Source organism: Arachis hypogaea, chromosome 12 (genome assembly GCF_003086295.3).
Source record: "Arachis hypogaea cultivar Tifrunner chromosome 12, arahy.Tifrunner.gnm2.J5K5, whole genome shotgun sequence".
Lineage (NCBI taxonomy): Eukaryota > Viridiplantae > Streptophyta > Magnoliopsida > Fabales > Fabaceae > Arachis > Arachis hypogaea.
The window spans coordinates 119278008-119301475 of record NC_092047.1 but is presented as its reverse complement, the minus strand read 5'-3'; the positions used below and the strand labels follow the sequence as shown (position 1 = coordinate 119301475).

Sequence of the window (23468 nt, the reverse complement as noted above, 5' to 3'; positions counted from 1 at the left end):
ATCTCTAGATGTTAGTTTTATATAAAATGTTAGAGACAAAATTTAAATCTTTTAGATATAATTTGAGACAAATAAAAAAGTATTAAGAATAAAATCGAACGAATCGAAAACTTTAAAGATAGAATTGAATAGAATTAAATATTAGAGATATTTAAAAAAATTCGCAAATATTAAGAAAATATATATATATATATATATATATATATATATATATATATATATATATATATATATATATATATATATATATATTACCCTTAAAACAATCATCAATTGATGAACAAATGTAAATATATAATATGTTATAATATAGTTAGCTGTCTACCTTGTTTTGAATCCAAATGGAGACGAGCAGAAGCTAAGAAAGAGGAAACAAGGAGAACAAAGAAAAATAAGACAATGTGTTGTTGCTTCATTGCTTCTTTGAGAGAGTGTATGAGTGCAAACTAAAGAGGAATTGAAACATATATGCATGTAAGGAGATTGGGGAAAGATATATAAAAGGATATTTAGATTTGATTTGGTAAAATTTTTTGTATTTGTGTTTGTATCATTTAAAAGTTAAGAATATTTTTAAAAGTATTTAAATGGAAATCTTTTAAAATTGGTTTGTATTTATTAAAATTAGAAAAAATTTAATATAATCTTATATATTAATTAATACCTAAATTTAATTTTTATATTAATATTTATTATAATATTTTTAAATTTTAAAAATTATTTTACTAAATATATTTGTTATTAATTGTACTTATTAAAAATTATTTTTAATTTAATTTATTAAATATAAATGTTACAATTTTTAAAAAATATATTTTAAAAATTAGCTTTTATAATTAAACTACTATTAAAAAATAAAAATTTTACTAAATCAACCTTCGGATGCAACTCATATTAAGAAAAGTCAATTCATTAAAATAAAGACAATTAATGAGACACAAATTTTGCTATTGTTAAGTGGCTAATATTTTTTTCATTTGTCTTATATTTTAGATATTATTAGTTATTTTAATTTTTTATATTTTTTCACTAAAAATGGTAGTTTTGTAATATTGTTTTTATTAAGTATTATTATTTGATCATAAAATTAAATGGTATTACTGTGAAGTCAAAGCAATCAATAAATTGCCTTACCAAATTGAAGAGAATGAGAATTTGTCATTCTCAATTTCTCATTTTTGTTAACTAAATTATATTATGGATATACTTCCTTTAGTTTCTTAGTAAGTTGAATATTTTGTAATATTGATTAAAATTGTTATAAGCCTCTTTACTGTTATATAATTTGTTTTTCATGCTTTACAATATAATATTATTTGTAACTGTATTAATAGTTTAATACTTATAATAATTATTTAGCATGTGTTTCGATTGGCGTTTGTCAAACTAGACTTTGAATTTATGAACGTGATTTTATAAAATTAATTTTATAAAGTTTAATTGATCTGTTAGATTCTAATTCTATTGAATTTTTAATTAGGTCCTTAAATTTTTTTTTTGATTGAGTTCCTATACCATATTAGATTTTGTAATTAAATATCTACCGTGATAAAAATCTTAGAAATAACGAAATATTCTATTAAACAAAACGAATATACCTAATACTTGACTGAATATTCTTTATAGTTTAACAAAATATTCCGTTAATTCTAATATTTTTGTCACGGTAAGAATTTAGGTACAAAATTTGATATAATATAGAGATTTAATTAAAAATATATATACAAATTTAATTAAAAATTTAATAAAATTATAAAAATTAACAATAATTAAACATTTTATAAAATAATAACATATATGGAAAGTAGGGCTAATAGAAAACAAATAAAATTTTAGAGTTAATTATTGAACGCTCGTTAATTTGTATAAACATGAGTTTGAGTATACATCGATTATTACCATTTAAAAATTTATTGTTGGTCAATAAATTATTATATGTATATATAATACGAGATTTAAATTTTTAACAATAATTTAAGTGGATCAATGAGGTAACTCCTAAAAAGATACATTTGAATAAATAGCGTTGGACATAAAACGATTTTCTTTTAAGTCAACATGAATTTAATAAATATAAACGTAATAAGGAATACAACTAAATTTGGGTATTTATTAAATATAAAATTATATTTGATATTTTAATTTTAAAAATATTTTGATAGATAATTTTAAAAGTATTTTTAATTTTTAAAACGTAAAAACACAAGCATATAATTTTTTAATTAATTAAATACAACGTGAGATATTTATACTTTTAAAAAATATAAGTAATTCTCTAATAAACTATACCAAATCTACCCTATTTATGATACAGAAATATAATCAACTAAATATTTTAATTATCTATAAACAAATATATTATTGTAAAAATAATCTATTGGAAAATGCAACCAAAATATAATGTGAGTATATATGAATTAACAGTGTCAAGTTTAATTAAGTATTAAATTCATAAGATAATAGATTATTAAATGAATATGCTAACAAATAAATTTTGAATAAAACTAATAAAGTGAGAAAATACAACATAAGAATTAGGAGTATTAGCGGTGCGGTTTAGATCGGTTTTGAGTCAAAAACTCATCCGATTCGAACACTAATTTTACTTGCGGTGCGGTTTGGATTAGATGTTTAAAAAAATTCGATCCAATTTTAAGCGATTTGGATTGAATTGGATTTGCAGTTTTATAAATTAAAAAATTAAATACATATAACAAGTCTCAACATCAAATTTTAAATAATCAACAATGACATAACAAGTCTCAACAATATATTAAAAAGCCAACGATAACATAACAATAGAAATAAAATTATAGGTTAGTTAAAATAAATAAATAAATAATCTTTTGAACATAAAATATTTATTAAATAATAATAATACATGAATAATATAAAAATATATAAACAATTAATATGTTATAAATATAATTATAAATATAATAATAAAATAATAATATTATAACACATTGTACGGTTTGGATTGGATTGGATTGGATCGGTTATGAAAAGTAGATCCGAAATCCGATCCAATCCAGTGATTTACAAAAATAGAATCCAATCAAATTCGAATTAATGCAATTTTCTTTTAATTTAAATTAAATTGAATGAACGGTTTAATTTAAATCGGTTTAGATTTGAACACTCCTAATAAGAATCATATCCAACTTAAAATATTAAGGCATCATGTATATTACACACAATAATAAACAGTAGTAACCAGTAAGTAGTAATAACAATCCAAATATTTTCTAAGTGTGACTATCAATAATTCCTTATTTTAATTTCTTTAGGCAACCACGGTCAAAGCACAACCTTAACAAATGGAAATGCCCAAATTTATTTTTATTTCTCAACTTTATTACATTCACATTATAGCTAGGCTCTCATGTTCTTGATAATCCTAAGCAAGCATGCAATTTGATTTATTTCGCAGGTGGACTGAGGGGTTGGGTGTAGATATAATCCAAGTGTGCTTCCTCCATCATCCGCTTCTCAAATTCTTTTAACTGTAGATAAAAAATGTTAGGAACAAAATTAAAAAAAAAATCGAAAAAATAAAAGATTTAGATAACTCAAATTGTGATGAAGTTAATAAAATATTTTTATATTTGAGTTTTATTATCAATATCTAGATTCTATTATCAGAAATTCGACTGATCAAACTTGTCTAATTATTATTCAGGTATAATTAAAAATAATAACATTGATAAATAATAGATATATACTTATTACCTTATGGATATCATCATCTTTTGATTCAGTGTGTGACTGAACGTGAGACACCTTTGCATCTATACATCAAGTTGATCCAATAAGCAACCACAGAGAAATTAAAATATATTTCAAAGGAGAAATACAAAAACAAATTAAAACAATTATCAATTGAACAAATGTAAATATATAATATGTCATAATAATTATATAGATAAAAGATATTTTTTATTTTTTATCCCTCAAATTTATCAAAAATTTTAAAAATATTCCTAAATTTTATTTTGTTTCAATTTTTTCTCAGGAAACATCGATTTGCATCAAACGTATCTCTAGTAACTAATTTTTCAAAAAATATAAGACTAATTCAATAACAATTTTACAAGAACAATTAACCTTTAACATAAGCAATTTAATCTTAATAATTATCGAGTATTATTGCTAGATTTATTCTAAATTTTTAAAAAATTTAGCTATCAAAAATACAATTGATACAAATAGAAAAATTTTAAAATAAAATAAAATTTAAAAATATTTTAATTTTTTTATCAAATTTCAGAAATAAAAAGAAGTATACTTTATCCTAATTATAATAGAGTTAGATGGCTACCTTGTTTTGAATCCACATGGAGACGAGCAGAAGCTAAGAAAGAGGAAACAAGGAGAACAAAGAAACACAAGACAATGTGTTGTTGCTTCATTTTCTTTGAAAGGGAATGAACGAGTGCGAAGTAGAGAGAAATTGAAGCTAATATATATATATTGAAATGAGGACATTTAGTGAGGCACAAATTTTGCTTTAGTGTTAAGTGACTAATATTTTTTTTTTCATTTCTCTTATATTTGAGTTATTAACTTATTAATTAACTTTTTATTTTTTTAACAAAAAATGTTAGCCTTGTAATATTTTTTAATTAAATAGCATTTATTATTATTTGATCATGCACAAAATTAAATGGTATTTATGTTAAAGTCAAAGCAATCAATAAGTTGCCTTACCAATGCAAATGGAAGAGAATGAGAATTTGTCTTTCTCAATTTCTCATTTTTGTTAACTAAATTATATATATTATGAACTTCTTCCTCCATATTTATATTTTTAAAATTTATCCCTTAATAATATGATAAGTTGAATATTTTGTAATATTGATTAAAATTTTTATAAGTTTCTTTATTATTGTATAGTTTTTTTTTTCTCTACAATATAAGATTATTTGTAACCATATTGATACTTATAATATTTATATATTTTCTTTTATTTCTATAACTTTTTTAGAGAAATGATTGTCGCGCTAATAGAAGTTTAGAAATGAAGTTATTTTAAAATATTTGGAGTTCGAATCTTACTTTATGCATACAGTAACTTATTGGTCAACAATAAACACTTAAATAGAATTCTAATTCGCAATAAATTAATCTTTGACATGGAGAATTAAGAGATACAGTAAAAACAAAAAAATAATAGAAATTTGGGTAAAGCTTCTAAATTAGCTAGGCTTAGGTCATCACATGAAGACATAAAGTAACCATTTATCATATTTTCCTTAAACTTAGGCACACCGATGGCATCAATTTATTAGGGTTACATATGTAGCATTTCTTCCTTATTTAGACTTCATGCCGTTAGAGCATAGCGCCATTATTTCAATTTTCCAATGTCTTAATCTGAAAATAGAGCTACAAAACAAAGCGTTATGCTCTGTCATGGTACCCCCAAATGGAGCTAGAAAACAACTAGGGTTAATTTGATTATTGCCAAAGTTACATGGATGTTAGAAATTATTTGCTCTATATATTTCTTTTGTTTCATTCTGCACATGAAAAATATATGCTCACTATAGTAAACCCAAACATTTGCGACGGTTTTACAAGGGTTTTACAACAGATAACTGCGTTTTCTTTAAATCATCTCGAATTATTTGTCGTTATGTGTCGAGTCTCTTAACCTTAGTTTGGTAAAGCTTTTATTTTTCAAAAGTTGTAGCATTTATATTTGATAAATTAAATTAAAAATAGCTTTCAATAAATACAAGCAATAACAATTATGTTTAGTAAAATAGCTTTTAAAATTTAAAAATACTACAATAAACATAAATACAAGCATTAAATTTAAAAATTAGTTAACATATGAAGTTATATTAGACTTTTAAATTTTGAAAAGTACAAGTCACTTTTAAAAATTTCTATCTTAACTCTTAAGTACTTTTAAAAATAATCCAATATTTTAAAAGCTGCAAGTACAAACAAATAGTGTTTTTGTTTTTCGAAAAACTTTACACTATAGCTTGTGGGATGGGGGGGGGGATGAGAAAAAAAAAAAAAGAAAAACACAGTTAGTTCCTAGTAGAATAAATTTAAACTGAAGAGGATGGAGAGTTTCTAATATTCCTTTAATCTCTTTTCAAAAATTTGACACTCGCATACATTATTGTTAGCACCGATCTTGGATTTATTTTTTATATATTATTTAACGTTTGATGATTGTATTCGGACTAGGTAATTAATGTGCATGTCCAATTAATTAATTAATTAACTAACTCAAGGCTTATGGTGTACATTTTGAGTGTAGATGTAATCCAAATGTGCTTCCAAAGTCATCCTTCTACCATAGCATTCTTCATTCTTCTCATCACAATTTTCATATCCCATTAACTGCATGAAATTAAATTAGCAAACTAATTAAAAGATGATAAATAATTAAAATGAAGTTTCTAATTTGTAAAAAATATAAAAATATAAAAAATATGAACCTTTATAAGGCTTAAATAAAAATGTTATATATATATATATATATATATATATATATATATATATATATACCAAACATCAGCAACTAAATCAATCACTATATTAAATGGGTTTTTTATTTTAATAAATAAATTAATTATAATAATTCGGAAATAAATAATTTAAAAAATATTTACTAAAATAAATACTCCGTTTACACTGTAAACGAGATATATGTATTTAAAAAAAATAAAAATAATAAAAAATAATAATAATATCAATAATCCAAACTTTTAGCATGCAAATAGTACATAAAAAAGTTTACAATGTAAAATTATTTCATTTACAGTGTAAACGAAATAAGAGAAGATTATTTATTTCGGTAATTATTATATTTGTTTAATTTATAAAAATAAAAAATTCTATATTAAATACATGTGCTGTTTAACTCATTTTTCTATGCGCCTATTTTATTACACCTAGCATGTTGTGTGTATATATATATATTTGTGAAATATAACATTAAATATTTCTTTGTAAACATACTTATTAGAGAAAACAATAATGTAAACATGATAAAACAATAGATGTTAAATGTAATATCATAAATACTACTAGCTAGGGGGAAAAATTATATAACATGACAAACTAAACTCAACAAGCCAAAACTTGTAGATAGATTATGTGAGAAAGTAAATGATTCTTACTTCTTTAATATCATCTTTTAGCTCATCATTGTGGGATGTGTGAACAAGAGTGTTAGCAATGATCACTTCATTTTGACCTATATATATCAAGTTGTTCCAAGTTCATAAAAGATTGTTCATAGAGGGAAGGAAGGAAAACAAGGGGAAAAAATAAGATGAAAAAAAAAAAGATAAAAATATATAATAATTATTAGCATGATGAGCAAGAAGAAGTTACCTTGTTTTGGGCCTTCTTGTTGTAAAAGAAGGCGAGCATAAGCTGAGAAAGAAGAAAGAAGGAGAACAAAGAAAAGCAAAGCAATTTTTTGCTTCATTGGAATATTATTATTATTATTATTGGAGGAGTAAAGTGCACCTAAGAAAGTGGTGGAGGAGGGGAATATAAATAATAAAAAGTATGCAATAAAAATCTTATTAGATGCTCTCCCAATAATAATAAATAAAAAAATATAAATATTTAAAAGTATGTGGATGATTTAATAAGAGTGAAGTCTACTACTACTATATCTATGGGACCATCAAGAAATAAAAATGCATGTTACTTTTTTGAGCTATTACTATAGATGATTATTTTACTTCCAAAATTTTTAAAGTGTGAAACTTGGATTCTTCTTTTTTCTTTTTTTCCCCCTTTAATGTGCATTTAGTTTTCTTTCATTATAATTTTTTCATTAATTGATAATATATAACCAACAAACTATAACTCAAATTACATCATCTTTTCATTCTCAAAAAAAAAAAAATATAACGTAATAATTCCACCTAATCATTATTCACAATTCAAACTAGATATTAACAAGGATAATATTTAAAAATGAATATTAATTATTAAGAATGGAGATATAAAAATATTTAGCAAAATATATAGTTAGAGTAAAATATTTATATTAATTTTCTCTATCAGGGGCGGAGCTTATATTAGTTAAGACAAGGGAGTCATGCCCCCAAATTTTTGTTAAAAAAATTAGTAGTACTTTTTAAAAAATAGTTCAATTGGCTCAAATATTTTACAATGACTTAAAATACCAAAATTCAATCTTCATCTCTTACTTCTATTGCATAATAGTTTTTAGTTTAAAATATTCAAACCTTGTTGGATTTGAACTGAACTGAGTGTATTCGTATTTCGCAACTCTCTATTAAATAAGCAACAATTCCTCTATTTTTGAATTCAAATATAAAAAATTAGGTATTTTTTATTTATATAATTTAATATTATTTTATATTTTACTGTTTATTTAATTTAATTTTTTATATGATAAAAAATATTAGAATATTCAATAAATATTTATATTATTGTATTTGTATAAATTGATAAAAAAAATTAATAAATATTATAAATTTTAATATTTATTCTTCTAACTTCTTTTTTACATATTTTACAGGATATATATTCAAATTTTTATATAAAATAATCATGAAAAATTAAGAAATTGATGTATTTTTAAGAGGAAGGCTATAATATTCAAGAAGGAAAACATATAACTTTTACAATATCAACACTTATAGACAGTTCTTCTACTTTAATGAATCACGAAAAAAGTGAGATATAACCTTCAAAAATTTAAAGTATTGCATATGATGAGTTCAAAGAAGCACATTCATGATTAACTAGCATCTATTTTCAACATTTTTCTTCAATTTAAAAGAATACACCAATAACATCAACTGACTTTGGCCATATATACATACGGTAGAATTTTAAGTATACCGAAAACATCGGTCTTTCAGTTATTTTAACCGTTGATCTGAATTATAAAAAATATATATAATATATATTAATTGAAATCAACGGTTAAAACAATTAGAATACCAGTGTTTTCAATACACTTGAAATTTTTTCAATACATTATTATACATACTTAGATGGAGCGTCTCATAATTTCAGTGTAAAAAAAAACCCACCATTTTATTATTTATCTGTGTGAAGGACACAGGGAATAGCTAGGCCATTGTCATTTTCATGGGGGGTCCAAAATGGAGCTACAAAACAAGAAATAATTAAAGATGACCAAAGTCAATGAATAAAAAATATATAAAAAAATTATATTAACTCTTCAAAGGATAAGTGTGTGAAAAGGAGAAGAGCACAAACATGCAAATATTGTACATGTTGTGATCTTGTGGAAGTTCAAGAAGCACCAATATGGCAATATTCTATATTTGGATTGATGACAGCTGTTTTTTTTTTTAAATGTTTTCAATATTTTGTTTCAACCCTTATGTAATGATTGAAATATATTAATCAAATTAATAGAAATTAGATTTATAGAGTTTTAGAAAATTATATTAAAAATAAATATTATAATCTTTGAACGAGTTAATTAACAATAATGATCAGTAAATCTTATCATCTTTTTTATTCATAAATGAAATATATATCTACCGTCGACAAGAAAATATCTTTTTGATGATGTTATTATTATCATTTTAAGTTTAACATTAAGATAAAAAAAATTATTGATAATAATCAAGTTAGATTTTAGAAGTAGACGATTTTGAATTTTATTAAATCCTAAAAAATAATTTCATTATAAATAGTACTTTTTAATTAAAATAATGTTATCTATATATGAATGAAAATATGCTAAAGAAAACAAGAGGAAAGAAAAAAAAAATCAATATTAATTCGCAAAGCTAGAAACCTTGATGCTAAGATTTTGATTTATTATGTGCGAAATAAGTATGATGAACATTAAGACAGCAACTATATCCAAATAATTAGATATTTATGTGAGGTTATGTCTTTTGAGTTTTGAGTTGTGATCCAAACTGAAAGCATTAATAAGAAGTGGGACAGCTGATTATTAAATGTTCAATTAGGGATATATTCTCTTTAATAAAGTTCTTTATATATAACCAATTTAAGTTGGTCGAGTGGTCAATTTAATCGGCTTCTTAAGTAAGTGTTGGGGGTTCGAATTTTACCTTGTGCATGCAGTAATCTATTGGCCGGTGACAGACTCTTAAATAGAACTCAGATCCATAGCAAATTAATCCTTAACCTATCGAATTAGAGAAAAAAAAATTCTTTATATATAATATCCTTATCCCCCCACAGCCTCATATATATGCAAGAAGTGTTTACTTTTTTTGATACATGTATGACTTTACTTTAGTCCTCTATCTGTTATGTTTAAATTTGAAAAACTCGTGAAACCATGCAATGTATTTTTCACATAACATTATTAGCTTTAGTACTTTGTTTATAAAAAATTATTAAATTTGTGAGTTTATATATATGTATGTAGGATTTCAGCTTAATTACCTAGGGAAGAGAACGAGTTTTTTTTTCTGTGTATTGGGAAAAGGATTATTTATGATAAATTATATTTTGATGGAAATTATTATTATTTTTTTGTCTAGTATTCTTTTTTTTTTACACTATCTCTCAATCCGACAGATTAATAATTAATTTGTCGTAGATTTGAGTTCTATTTAAAAATCTATCATATTACCAGCTAATTGATTACTATATACACAAAATAAAATTCGAATTCTCGACACTTATTTAAATGGGTGAGTGAGTTTATTACTTTATCGATTTATGTTTACTTTTGGTCTGCTAATTATTAACATTTTTAGTGCTCAATACCAAATAATGTTATTATTGGGCCTAAATTACCACTAGGATCCAACTTATTCAAGCCCATCTCATTCCATCAATTTTAATTTCACCGACCCTCGTTTGACCATAAATTCATAAATCTCTATCATATAAACTTGAATTATTAATTAAACATATGTACATGCCTTTTTTCTCACATGAAATTTAATAGCTTGATAAATGTGACTAATCTGGAAGTTCAATTCAAGTGTATTTGAGGCCATCCGTCCATATACATTATTTTTTTTTCTTTGGTCATGATTTATATTCTATATTGCAACGTTGAATGATAGATTTAAAGAGTAGAAATACCAGTTATATATATATAAATTTATTATTAGTGCTTTTTTGTTATATAATGTAAGAATCCAAATATAAAGTTCTAACTTCTAAGACTGCTAACTAGAATGAACAAAAAGTAAATTAAAAAAAAAATTCTGAAATCATGAATAGGTGCAAAGTGGAAAAAGAAGTAAATACAGATCTCATTTATTTTTTCACTTTCAACTTTAATATTAGATAAAGAAGAGTGTGCTTACATAAATTATTATTGTTTTTATATATTAACTAAATTATTAGCCTTCATGATGTTGAAGTTAAAATAAGACCAGTCAACTTTGATAACTTCTTTTTTTTTCCTTTTATTCTTAATGAATGTAGTATATTTAAAATAACAAGGTGAATAGAAACTATATATGTTCCATTTATTTATTTATTTATTTAGTTCAAAATAGAAAGGGCAAAATTAATTGCAAACAAAATGGAAAGGTCCAACTTATTTTTCGCACTTAAAACCTCAAAAAAACCACAAGATCTCCCTAAACAACATCTTCTCATTTCTAGTGGCTATGTTTTTTCCCCCTTGTATATATTTATTTTTAATTTTTACTTATTTTTTGAATTTTGTGCTTTCTAATTTCTTTTACATCTATCATGCATCTTTCTTTGACTTGGCCCATTGTTCTTTACTTTTTCATTTATTAATTTATTTATATACTAACACCAATATATATATACACACACACAAACACATTACCTCTTCACTACTTCATTTTATCTGATTTTGAAACACAAACACACACAGAAATTAATAGTGCAATAATAATATAAGCCTTCAATCATGTCTGCCTTCAAGAGCAAGTACCAAGGTGCAACATTGTTCATCATCAACTCACCCTTTTTTTTTTAATCTTTACACATGCATTGTGGTGATGGATCAATTATTATTATTATTATTTCCATTTCATGGATGGTTGTTTTTGTTATATGTTACATACTTTTCTGATCCCAAATAAATTGATGAAAATTGGAGATAAGATCCGGATCTTATAGTTTAACAAGTATAATTATCCGTGACATGTACATGATAAGATTGAATTTATAACAATCTATGATATATTGTGATCCAATGATGTGACAAAAAAAATTTTGAATTGTTGTGATGAATAATAATTGTAGATGAGTTGATTGCAAATGCCACATATATTGGGACGCCGGGGAAGGGTATCCTCGCGGCGGATGAATCAACCGGCACCATCGGAAAGCGTCTATCCAGCATCAATGTTGAGAACAACGAGGCCAACCGCCGCGCCCTCCGCGAGCTCCTCTTCACGGCTCCCGGCTGCGTTCAGTGCCTCAGTGGTGTCATCATGTTTGAGGAAACTCTCTATCAAAAAACTGCTGCAGGTAATTTAAAAAAAATATATGAAATTATCTAATATTTTTTAATTATTATATTTATAGAAAGATATTTTTTAAAATCATTCACATTTAAAAAGCGCACTGTTATTTTTTTTTCTTTTATTAAATTTTGATATGTTCTTATCATGGTTGGACAATTCTGTCCTAATGAACAAAGTTGAGATTTCTGTGCAGTTATTTTTATATTAAATTGATAATTGAAAATTATTAAATAATTTAATATATTTGATTAAAGATGGAAACTCAAGTGTAGTCGACTTTAAGTGAGGTTGATAATTGAAAATCGTTAAATAATTTGACTGATTTGACTAAATTTTCATCTAACAATTTTCAATTATCCATTTTACGTGAAGTTGACTGTACTCGAGTTTTCACCTTAATTAAATTAATGTGTAACTGCTTTTAATTTTACGTGAATTTTCACTATAATTCAACAACTCTTGTGTGTAGGAAAACTGTTTGTGGAAGTATTGAAGGAAAACAAGGTACTGACTGGGATCAAAGTAGACAAAGGAACAATTGAACTTCCAGGAACAAACGGTGAAACCACAACACAAGGCTTAGACGACCTTGGTCAACGCTGCAAGAAGTACTACGAAGCCGGCGCAAGGTTTGCAAAATGGCGCGCCGTTCTCAAGATCGGCGCCAACGAGCCGACACCTCACGCCATCCACGAGAACGCCTACGGCTTGGCTCGTTACGCCGCCATATGCCAAGAGAACGGACTGGTTCCCATCGTGGAGCCGGAGATCCTCTCCGATGGCTCGCATGACATTAACAAGTGTGCTGACGTCACGGAGAGAGTTCTGGCGGCGTGTTACAAGGCCTTGAGCGACCATCATGTGCTTCTAGAAGGTACTCTCTTGAAGCCTAACATGGTGACTCCCGGTGCCGATTCGGCGAGGGTGAAGCCGGAGGTTATCGCAGAGCATACTGTTAGGGCGTTGTTGAGGACTGTGCCGGCCGCCGTTCCCGCCATCGTGTTCTTGTCTGGAGGACAGAGTGAGGAGGAAGCAACTGTTAACCTCAATGCCATGAACATGCTCAAGGGTAAGATGCCATGTTATTCTATTATGAGTAAATTTAAGTACAGTCGACTTCATGTAAAGTTAATTACTGAGAGTCGTTAGATAATTTGACTGATTTGACTAAATTTTCATCTAACGACTCTCAGTTATGAACTTCGCATGAAGTCGACTTTTTCACCATTCTATTATCACTCTTTACCCATTGAACCATATTGTATTCAATACTAGTATGTACTTACAATAGCATTCTTATTTGTGCAATAAAGGGAAGAAGCCATGGTCACTAACATTCTCTTATGGAAGAGCACTTCAGCAAAGTACTCTTAAGGCTTGGGCTGGCAAAGCAGAGAACATTCCTAAGGCACAAGCTGCATTGCTCACTAGGTGCAAGGCTAACTCACAAGCAACCATGGGAACTTACAAGGGTGATGCTAACATCGACGGCGCCTCCGAATCCCTCCATGTCAAGGACTACAAATACTAAGGCTCGTTTAGTAATTGTTTTAGAGGATAGAATTGTCTCGTTCTCTAAATAGATTTGTATTACCTAATATTTTGGTATTTCTATTTTGCAACGGCTTCTAAAAGTACCCTAAGAGAGTTTGAGTGTTAATGATAGTTTAAGAATAATAATCACTTCAGCTGCATTTGTTTGGTCAGTTTTTTAGCCTTTTTATCAGCTTGCTTTTTAAATTTTTTTCCCTTATAATGAAAAGCCCCCTTTTCTTTCTGATCTGAATTCTGAAAGTGCTGCATAAAGTTTAAGACTTTTTCCCCTTGTTTATGTATTTACATAGATTGAATTTGAATTAATTATCTTAATGATTTTTTCGTTATAATGTCAAAATTGAATATCAAATATTTGTGAACAATAGTTTAGGCCTCAATTCAGCTACAATCATATATATATATATATATATATATATATATATATATGGTCAATTCTCCTATGCTTCTTAAAATCATGACGAAATTAATGAATTCAATATTGATATATGATTTTGAAAAATGTTGTCAATGCAATTAATCTACAACAATATAGACAACTATTAGAGATATAACCATTAATGTTATATTCTTTTATCAACTTAAATTTTTAGGATAAGTGGTTTTATGATATAATATCAGAACTCTATATTCAAAATATTTAGAATTCAACCCTTAATAACTTCTAAAAATAAAAAATAGTATAAGACAAATAAATGAAAAAAGAATGCTATGCACGAATCAAATAAATCGAAAAGAAACTTTTACTTAAAAAAAATATTAAAGATATAACAATTAATAACAACAACACCTAACACCTGTATATAAAAGCACATTACAAGATCAGAAAGCTATGAATAAAAAATTCATGAATTCCTTATTCTTGATTCTTTGAAACTAGTGTCCATCCAAAGATAAACAAAACAAAACAATCAAGTCAACATATTCTCTTTCCACTAAGTGATTGCAAATTTGGAATCCTATTCTTTGAACTATTCCCATTCCCCAATTAGCTAGATTAGATGATTAATCAGAATTTCAAAGAAACTACTAATAACAAGTCACCTATCTACAAATCTTCATAGCTTCATCCAAACACAAATTGAAAGGCAATTAAAAAGAGCAATGGCAAGTAGAAATGAAAGGTGTAGCCATTGTGGAACAACATTAGTGGTTCCATCAGAGGTTCATGTCTTCAAATGTGCACTATGCCATGGAATCACACATTCTAGACCACCCTCAATAATGGGTCCATTGAGCCATGCATACAATTCTGTTTCTCATGTTGCAGATAGGTTTAGAGGCTTCATAAACACTATAACTAACAACAACAATCCGAGATTTGGTTATAACAATTATTATTATCCTCCAAATCCTTACCATCATCAATCATTAAGGCCATGTTCTTCATACCCTTCTATGATGATGACTCCAAATTCATATGGTCCAAAGAGAGCAGTGTTATGTGGAATTTGCTACCATGGAAGGAGTTATAGGCTTAGGGGATCTGTGACTGATGTAAAGTGTATGAGATATTTTCTTATGAACAAGTTTGGTTTTCCAAGTGACTCTATTCTCATGCTCACAGGTATGTATTAAGGTAGAAACTCAGGTGCAATCAACTTCACGTGAAGTTGATAATTTAGAGTCGTTAGATGAAAATTTAATTAATTCATTTAACGACTCTTAGCTATCAACTTCATGTGAAGTTGACTACACCTGAATTTTCACCGTGTATTAATATCTTTCTCACACTCTCATCATCATCAACACTCTAACATTGAACATATATACTTGGTAGCAGATGATAAGGAGGAAAGAAATCCACTAAGAATTCCAACAAGATGCAACATTGAAATGGCATTAAGGTGGTTGATTGAGGGTAGCAAGTCAGGGGACTCATTAGTGTTCTTCTTCTCAGGACATGGAACACAAGAATTGGACCTTAACATGGATGAGATTGATGGCTATGATGAAGCAATTTGCCCTCTTGATTTTGAGTACCAAGGCAAGATTCTTGATGATGAGATCAATGCCACAATTGTTAGGCCACTACCTCATGGTGCTAAACTCCATGCAATTTTTGATGCATGCCATAGTGGCACCCTTCTTGATTTGCCATTTTTTTGCAAGATAAACAGGTCAATTAATGAATTAATTAACAAAAATACTATTTGCCCACTAAAATTAGCATGAAACTCAGGTGGAGTCGACTTCACGTAAAGTTGATAGTTGAGAGCTGTTAGATGAAAATTTAGTCAAATCAGTCAAATTATCTAACGACTCTTAATTATCAACTTCACGTAAAGTCGACTAAACCTGAGTTTTTACCTAAAATCAGCTACCAACATATTTGTATATAAATACATGTAAAAATACTGGTGGCCGACTTTGGTGACTGATTTTGGTATGTATGTAGCATAGTCGATTATTTATGTCAGAACTATTTATTTTATTTATTTATTTATTTATTTGTTTGGTTTAATAGGGAAGGGTTTTATATATGGGAGGATCACAGGCGTCCAAGAATTTTTAAAGGGACAAATGGAGGGCTTGCAATTTGTATTTCAGCTTGTGATGATGGTCAAGTCTCAGTAGATACCTCTGTTAGTAATGTTTTCTTCCCTCTCTAATCTCTATAATAATCATGTGTTAATATTAACACTGAAATTACAATTTGAAGATATTATCTTATACACTCCATTTTTATGAGATTTGGGTTATACAACACCTACACACATTTTATATTTTGTAAAATATGGTTTCATAAATATAATTTTGATCGACCAATTTACATGGCCTTGTGAATACTAAAAGTTTGAACTAATCGGCCATAATATATGATATACATATTTGGTATATATTCTTGTTAAAGTTTGATTATGTTATTATAAAACAGTTTGATTATTCTGTTGGAAAAATATGTAAAGTAATATGTATAAGAATTCAATTTTAAAATCAATTTGTTTTTGTCAATATTAGTTAATTAATTTTTTTTTCATAAATTTTAAACACTACATCTTAAACTTAAACTCTATAAAAAAATGATAGTTAAAAAAAATAATTTTAACTAATTAAAAATTAATTCTATATATTTGTTCTGTTTATAAATATACAATATTGTGCAATTTACCGTAGTTTGGAGATAGAGGTTGATGGATTTATGTTTGAATTTGGATAGGCCTTAAGTGGAAGAGAAGTAACTGGTGCCTTGACTTATAGCTTGATCAAAGCAATGGAAAATAATGAACATGGATTAACATATGGTCACTTGCTCAATGCAATGCGTTCAACCATTCGTGCAACCAAAACAGGCATAGTTGGTTTAAATAATGGTCCTATTGCTTCATTGCTAAATACACTTCTTGGCCTAAAAATTACTCAGGTACGTATTATTAAATGTAAAGATTCGTTTTCATATAAAGTTGATAGTTGAAAACTGTTAGATAATAATTTAGTCAAATTTATTGTCAAATTATCTAACGGTTATCAAATATCAACTTCGTACAAAGACAACTGTAAGTGAATTTTTTATCATTATTAATTTCCCTCTCTAATATCTTTTTTTTCCCTCACACATATATACACTTTGCCATTTTTTAGATTTAGGACGGTGCTCCACCAAGCACCACAAAATTGTTTAGTGGCAGTTTGAAATTGTCACAAAATCTTTAGAAATTCGTGGATAACTTATTGTAGTGATGATAAAATTTTAGAAAGAAAACAAGTGTTATTTGTGTATATAATTAGTCATATTTAGGTGGCATTTGGTTACTCTTTTGCAACAAGAGAAAAAAATTAAGAACAAAATTATGTTTAGAGAAATAAAAAAAATGCAGAAAATGTATTTTTATCGTCTCACTGCATTTAGTTTAGAAGAAAGTGACGAAAACTCATATGTAGTTGTATTCAAGTGAAATTGATAATTAAGTATTGATAGATATTTTGACATGTTTGACTAAATTATAATATAATAATTATTAACTATATATCAACTTCACGTAAAAACAGTTGCATTGAGTTGTCACTTTAGAATAAACTAATTACTACTTTAATTTTACATGTATCACTCATAATTTAAGAATATTTTTTGTGAATTACATTATTCTTTCTTTTAAGTTTTATATTTGAAAATGTCACCAAAGGTTGTAGTTGAAGTAACATATTAAAGTTTTATATTATTTGTGTATTACATTATTCTTTCTTGTAAGTTTAATTTGGAATTTGATTATTGGTAGGTGCCGCAATTATCCTCTTCGGAGATGTTTGACATCTATGCAAAGCAATTTGTGATATGATATCGATATATGGAAATTAAAGATGGAAAATGCTACTCAAAATTTATTCATTTCATAAAATATATATTTAAAAATGTACACTTCTTCGATCATAATGTTAATTTGTTTCTTTATATGAACTACTTCACCTCCTTCCTTTTGTAATGCTCTTATCTTCTTATGGGATATCATATTATAATGACTAGGAGTTGTGTATATATATAATTTTCAAATATGTAGTATTGTTCATTGTATGTAATATTTTGTTTCTTCACTTTTTTTTTAATCAATTGTTCGTTTATTGGAAACTCATTTGTTATATGTAGATTACTAGTAGCTTATTAGAAGAAAATATATCATACAAACCAACAAAAAAAAAATTGAAGAGAATTGATAATTTTTTTTGTTTTGGTTCTCCACGGTATTCCTAACCCGACAGATCAAAGACTAATCCGTTGCGAATCGGAGCTCTATTTAAAGGTTTGCTACTGGCCGATGGATTGTTGCATGTACAAAGCGAGATTCGAACACCCACACTTGCTTAATTTTGTTCCAAAATAAATACTTTTATTGGGCTTTGACTAAACCTACCTAAACTGCAATAAGTCCTTATCATTTTTCAGAAAACCCAATCCCTTTTGTCCTAAAAGGTTTTAACACTCTTTTAAGAATAATGGGCTCTTGACAAAAAATAAAAGTATAATGGGCTTATCCTGGCCAAAAATGTGTAATGGGCCTACCCATTTTCTTCCTTTTTAACAAAATTAAAACATTAGTCTTCACTTTTCAACAAAAACAATTTCAACTCTTTTGTTACGGCCAATAACTGATTTACTCATTTACCACATATTAAAAAAATTGATAAAAAAAAATACCCCAAAAAAATTGGTAAAAAATACATGTTATTAACTTATTATATAGCATATTCAATAGTGCTTCAAAAAAAAAATATGCAAATTATAATATCGTTTTTCTTTTAACAATTTTTTTATAATTTTTTTAATATACACTATAAAAAATATGAAGTGATACAAACTGCCAAATTTAAAAGGAAAAAAAAAAGGAGTGAAATGATGAAAGTATCTGAGTCACATGTATGTGATGCCTCGGTTAACAAGTCTACAGCATGTTAATAAATTAGACTGTCATACCACACAATGAAACGTCCCTCTCAAATGTTTATATCTTCCACTGCCATTCAGAACCTGATTGCAGGCATTTTTCATTTTTTTCTATTTTTATTTTTGGGTTGTCAATTATTTTGTGAATTGTGATTAACAATGGTCCCCTTTTAGGGCCACATGCACATCATACATACTTATAAAGTATATGAATTATACACATATAATATATACTCTCTCTATATATTAAGATTTGTTATAGGTTGTTCCGGAATAATTTACATAGATAAATTTACATAAATATCTTAAATTAAATTTAGTTATATGCATGTTTTGTTTGATTCTTTATGTTAATCAATTTAAATAAATTTAATTTATACTTTTTTTTAATGTAAATCGAATAAGTTGATTTAATTTACTATGTATTTACTATATCAATAAAAATTAAATTAACTTAATTCAATTTATCATGTAAATATATGCTGTAAAAAACATAATAAATCCAATTAACTTGATTCGATTTACATAAAAAATCAAACGAGACATGTATATAATTAAATTTAGTTTAAAATATCTGTGTTTTTTTTTCTTCATTTAATTTATCTATATAAATTATCCTTGTTCTAGATGAAAAAGGAGAAAAATTCCTTTTTAATAAGATTAAAATTACATATCATTTTAGAGTCGTTGATTTTCATTTATTTATATTGATCATCACCTTAAGAGACATTATATTTTTTACATTGCTAAATCTTAGCCAAGTTGGCTCACTTCTAATTTAAAAAAAGATGTTGAACTCCTTCATTAATTTTATAAATGTTTGAAAAGATGAGTGATATAGGAGGTAGTTTATATACATAGATTGAGAAAATCTTATATATCTAGTTTTTTATTTATATATTTTTTAGTGTTAAAATTGAAGTATATATATTTACATATTTTGTATAATAATTTAAATTTGTTGTTGTAATTTGTAAAAGCTATGAAACAAACAAGCAAGTAAGTAAGGGAAGGGGCCCTTTGTATGAAAAATTGATAATGACTGCTAAATGAATATGTCTTCCAAACACAACAATGGGTTCACTTTATTCTTTATTTTATATTTTTATTATTTATTATTAATTTATTATTTGCAGGAAGCTTCTTTACTCTTTCTCAGGTACGGACATTATTGTCTGTCCACAAGCCTAAAGCATCAAGAGACATAAATAATGTGTGTGTGTATATATATGTATGTATTGCATGGTGTGGTACTTGTCTACTTAAATTGATCACCATATAATATATAAGCCTTATATATATAATGCAAGAAAAATATATTAGATGGAAGAAGAAAAAACAATCCCTCCTTTATTTTTCTTATAATAATGTCGGTATATTTTTTATTCTTAATTATGATCGAGTTGTCTCATCTAAAAATTATTAGTAGTAAATATATTAAATAGTTATATTTTAAGAAAATTATCAAGTATTTTAAGAAAATTGATTTTTCGGTAGTTTTAATTGATCATCTTAATCATATATATTTTATAATAAAGATTAACGACTATAATATCACCTTTTTTTAAAAAAATTAAATTAGTAGGAGGAGATCTATAAATAATTATTGTATTTTTAATACTTCTGTTTAAATAAGAGTATTTTTTGGATTTTATTTGAATTTTTGCATAAATTTTTCTTTTATTTTTTGCTTTATACTAAAATTCTTTTTTTTTTTGTTCAACAAACAGCAGGATCGAACTCTAAATTCTTCTATCATAAAAATTTTGATACCATATTATAATATGATTTTTTTCAAAAATTTAAACTGATAAAAATATATATAAATAATTATATCTATAACAATCACTAAACCATTAATATTCTTAAATCATCTAAAAACCTTCCTATATTCTATATAACTAATATTGTTTTCTTATTCAAGAATATTTTTACTAAGCTTAAAAGTAAGACGTATAATTTTATTTATTATAAAAGAATATAATCCAGATAATATATATAAATGGAATTTCAGATCTTTATTCATTGTACATAAATATTATGATAGCATGTTATTTCACTATGTAATAGAGACATATCTACTCTTTAGATTTTAAACTCACATGAAAATTAAGTGTTATAATATAGCAGAGTATTTTTCTCTTCTTTTTGAACAAATCTGAATTCGTCATTATTGATCTGAAAGTTCTTCCATGAATGGTCACATATATATAAAGTTCTCCAAGATCTCAAAGAAGATCTAGAAAATAAAAAAATAACCAAAATTATCTACTCTTTATTTATTATTAATTATTTTTAAATAAAAAAGTTGTTTTGTATACATATATAAATATATAAACATCTTTAATATGAGAATTTTTTAGATTTTCTTAAATTTAATATGAACATGATGTTCAAATTAAAGAAAAGCTTATTGAATGGTGAAAATTCAGGTGCAGTCGACTTCACGTAAAGTTGATAGTTGAGAGCCGTTAGTATTTAATAAGGTGGAAACTCATATGCAGTCGACTTCATATGAGTTTCCACCTTATTAAATACTTACAACTCATCATCACCCACTATTTTTTTTTCCTTCATACTATACATACATATATACATTGAACCTTATTATGTTGATCATGTTTTCATATAGTAAAGCTTGCATCAAGAAACACATATATAGAGTAAAAGGAAAGCATGGTTTTGAAATTTGGAAGTGGCATGTTAGTCTAAATTAAATGGTAGTCAAAGTAAGTAGCTAGAAATACATAAAGGACCACATACATAAATAACTGTCCAGTGTATCCCTGGAGAATTCCAATGCTGCATTGTATCCCTATTTTGGGTACATGCTATGCTATGCAATATATATGTTGCTGTTTCATGTTCATGGATCCTTGTGCACAACACTGCTAACATAGTATTCTCATTTATTTAGACACCTATCATCTATTCTACTACTCAATCACTACAATAGAATTCAATTTTAACCACAAATTTTTAGTAACTATAACATAGTAACTACTATTTGTTGTTATTACTTTACGTTATAATAGTATTTATATGTTTTTTGTGACTATTTAAAAAGTTTTTACCAATACTAAGACTTTTTAACGATAAAATATATGATGATTAATTTTTAATTATCGATAAATGTATTAATAGTTATTTTTATTATTACTAAAAATAAAATAAATAATAACTACTAAAAGTGATTTTTTTTTTTTAAAATTGTGTATCTATGTTTAGTAGCCTCAGTCAAGGAATGAAGATGATTTAAAAATTGAAATAAAATGATTGTGTAATTTTTAGCTAGTTAGTTTCTATCATACCAATTTCAAGTTAATTATTAAGTAATGGAAATAAATGTTTTTTTTGTAGTTCTCAATTTAAATTCAAAAATTGGTTAAGAACAAAAAATTTTAATAAGTTTTCTTTGAAGTAGTTGAACTTTTAATGATAATATTATTTGAATATTGATATTTAAAAATGAAAAACCTTCTTGGTTATTCCTCATCTTTAATCAACAAAAGATCGATGATATATTAAATATGATATATAAAATTAAGTTAGGTTAGTCTAGTGGTTAACATTAATTCGTTTAAACAAATGTCAGAAGTTCGAATTCTGTCTTCTGTATAGAGCAACTTTCAGCGATAAATCCTTAAATAGACTTCAATTCACAACAGATTAATTTTTAACATGTCAGACCGAGGGATATATATACAGTGAAAAACCAAAAATCTAGCTATATATCTAACATGAGTTATATATATATAGTAGTGTAGGGCTATGAATTTGATAAACCTCAGCTGGCTATATAGATTCGTCCCAATAATAATATAGCAAACTTTAATTTGCCATTTTAACTATTATGTATGATTATTTGGTGGAGCACACTCATTTCATTATGTATACTTCATTATTCAGCTTCATATGTATGTTGGTGGTTATACTTATATATACAACTCCAATTAAGGGTATAGTAGTGTTACACTCATTATTATTCTCACCATTCATATTTCCAGGTATCTATAGAAAAATTTAAGCTTACTATATATATAGCTCTAATCAAAAGTAGTGTTAGACACATTAAAACTAAAAGGACAGAAATTAGAGAAAAA

The 23468-nt window shown here is 26.1% G+C and overlaps 3 protein-coding genes across 6 annotated transcripts; 2 read left to right on the top strand and 1 right to left on the bottom strand.

The window, feature by feature from the left end:
* Nucleotides 1–3148: 3148 nt before the first annotated feature.
* LOC112728871 (putative phytosulfokines 6) lies at nucleotides 3149–7519 on the bottom strand. Of its 3 annotated transcripts, none has more exons than XR_011869058.1 (6): nucleotides 7363–7519; nucleotides 7146–7222; nucleotides 6268–6363; nucleotides 4322–5388; nucleotides 3733–3791; nucleotides 3149–3506 (listed from the first exon to the last, which is right to left on the bottom strand). XR_011869058.1 is itself a non-coding variant. In XM_025779192.2 (6 exons), exons 1-6 carry the CDS (start codon nucleotides 7457–7459, stop codon nucleotides 3503–3505), a joined length of 366 nt encoding a protein of 121 aa, XP_025634977.1. In that variant the 5' UTR covers nucleotides 7460–7519; the 3' UTR covers nucleotides 3149–3502. The 3 variants fall into 3 exon arrangements, 2 of the variants coding, with proteins under 2 accessions (XP_025634977.1, XP_025634978.1); XM_025779192.2 differs by having other exon boundaries at nucleotides 4322–4354; XM_025779193.3 differs by lacking the exon at nucleotides 4322–5388.
* Nucleotides 7520–11742: 4223 nt separating this feature from the next.
* LOC112728870 (fructose-bisphosphate aldolase 8, cytosolic-like) lies at nucleotides 11743–14220 on the top strand. Its single transcript, XM_025779191.3, has 4 exons — nucleotides 11743–11900; nucleotides 12211–12438; nucleotides 12904–13503; nucleotides 13748–14220. The coding sequence occupies exons 1-4, from the start codon at nucleotides 11873–11875 to the stop codon at nucleotides 13963–13965; spliced, it is 1074 nt and encodes a 357-aa protein (XP_025634976.1). The 5' UTR covers nucleotides 11743–11872; the 3' UTR covers nucleotides 13966–14220.
* A 618-nt stretch (nucleotides 14221–14838) lies between these two features.
* Nucleotides 14839–18520, top strand: LOC112728869 (metacaspase-1-like). 2 transcript variants are annotated; one of them, XR_011869057.1, is made up of 5 exons: nucleotides 14839–15555; nucleotides 15772–16108; nucleotides 16456–16577; nucleotides 17149–17352; nucleotides 18206–18520. XR_011869057.1 is itself a non-coding variant. In XM_025779189.3 (5 exons), the coding sequence occupies exons 1-5, from the start codon at nucleotides 15093–15095 to the stop codon at nucleotides 18263–18265; spliced, it is 1182 nt and encodes a 393-aa protein (XP_025634974.1). In that variant the 5' UTR covers nucleotides 14839–15092; the 3' UTR covers nucleotides 18266–18520. The 2 variants fall into 2 exon arrangements, 1 of the variants encoding a protein (XP_025634974.1); XM_025779189.3 differs by having other exon boundaries at nucleotides 16456–16573.
* The last annotated feature ends 4948 nt before the right edge of the window (nucleotides 18521–23468 follow it).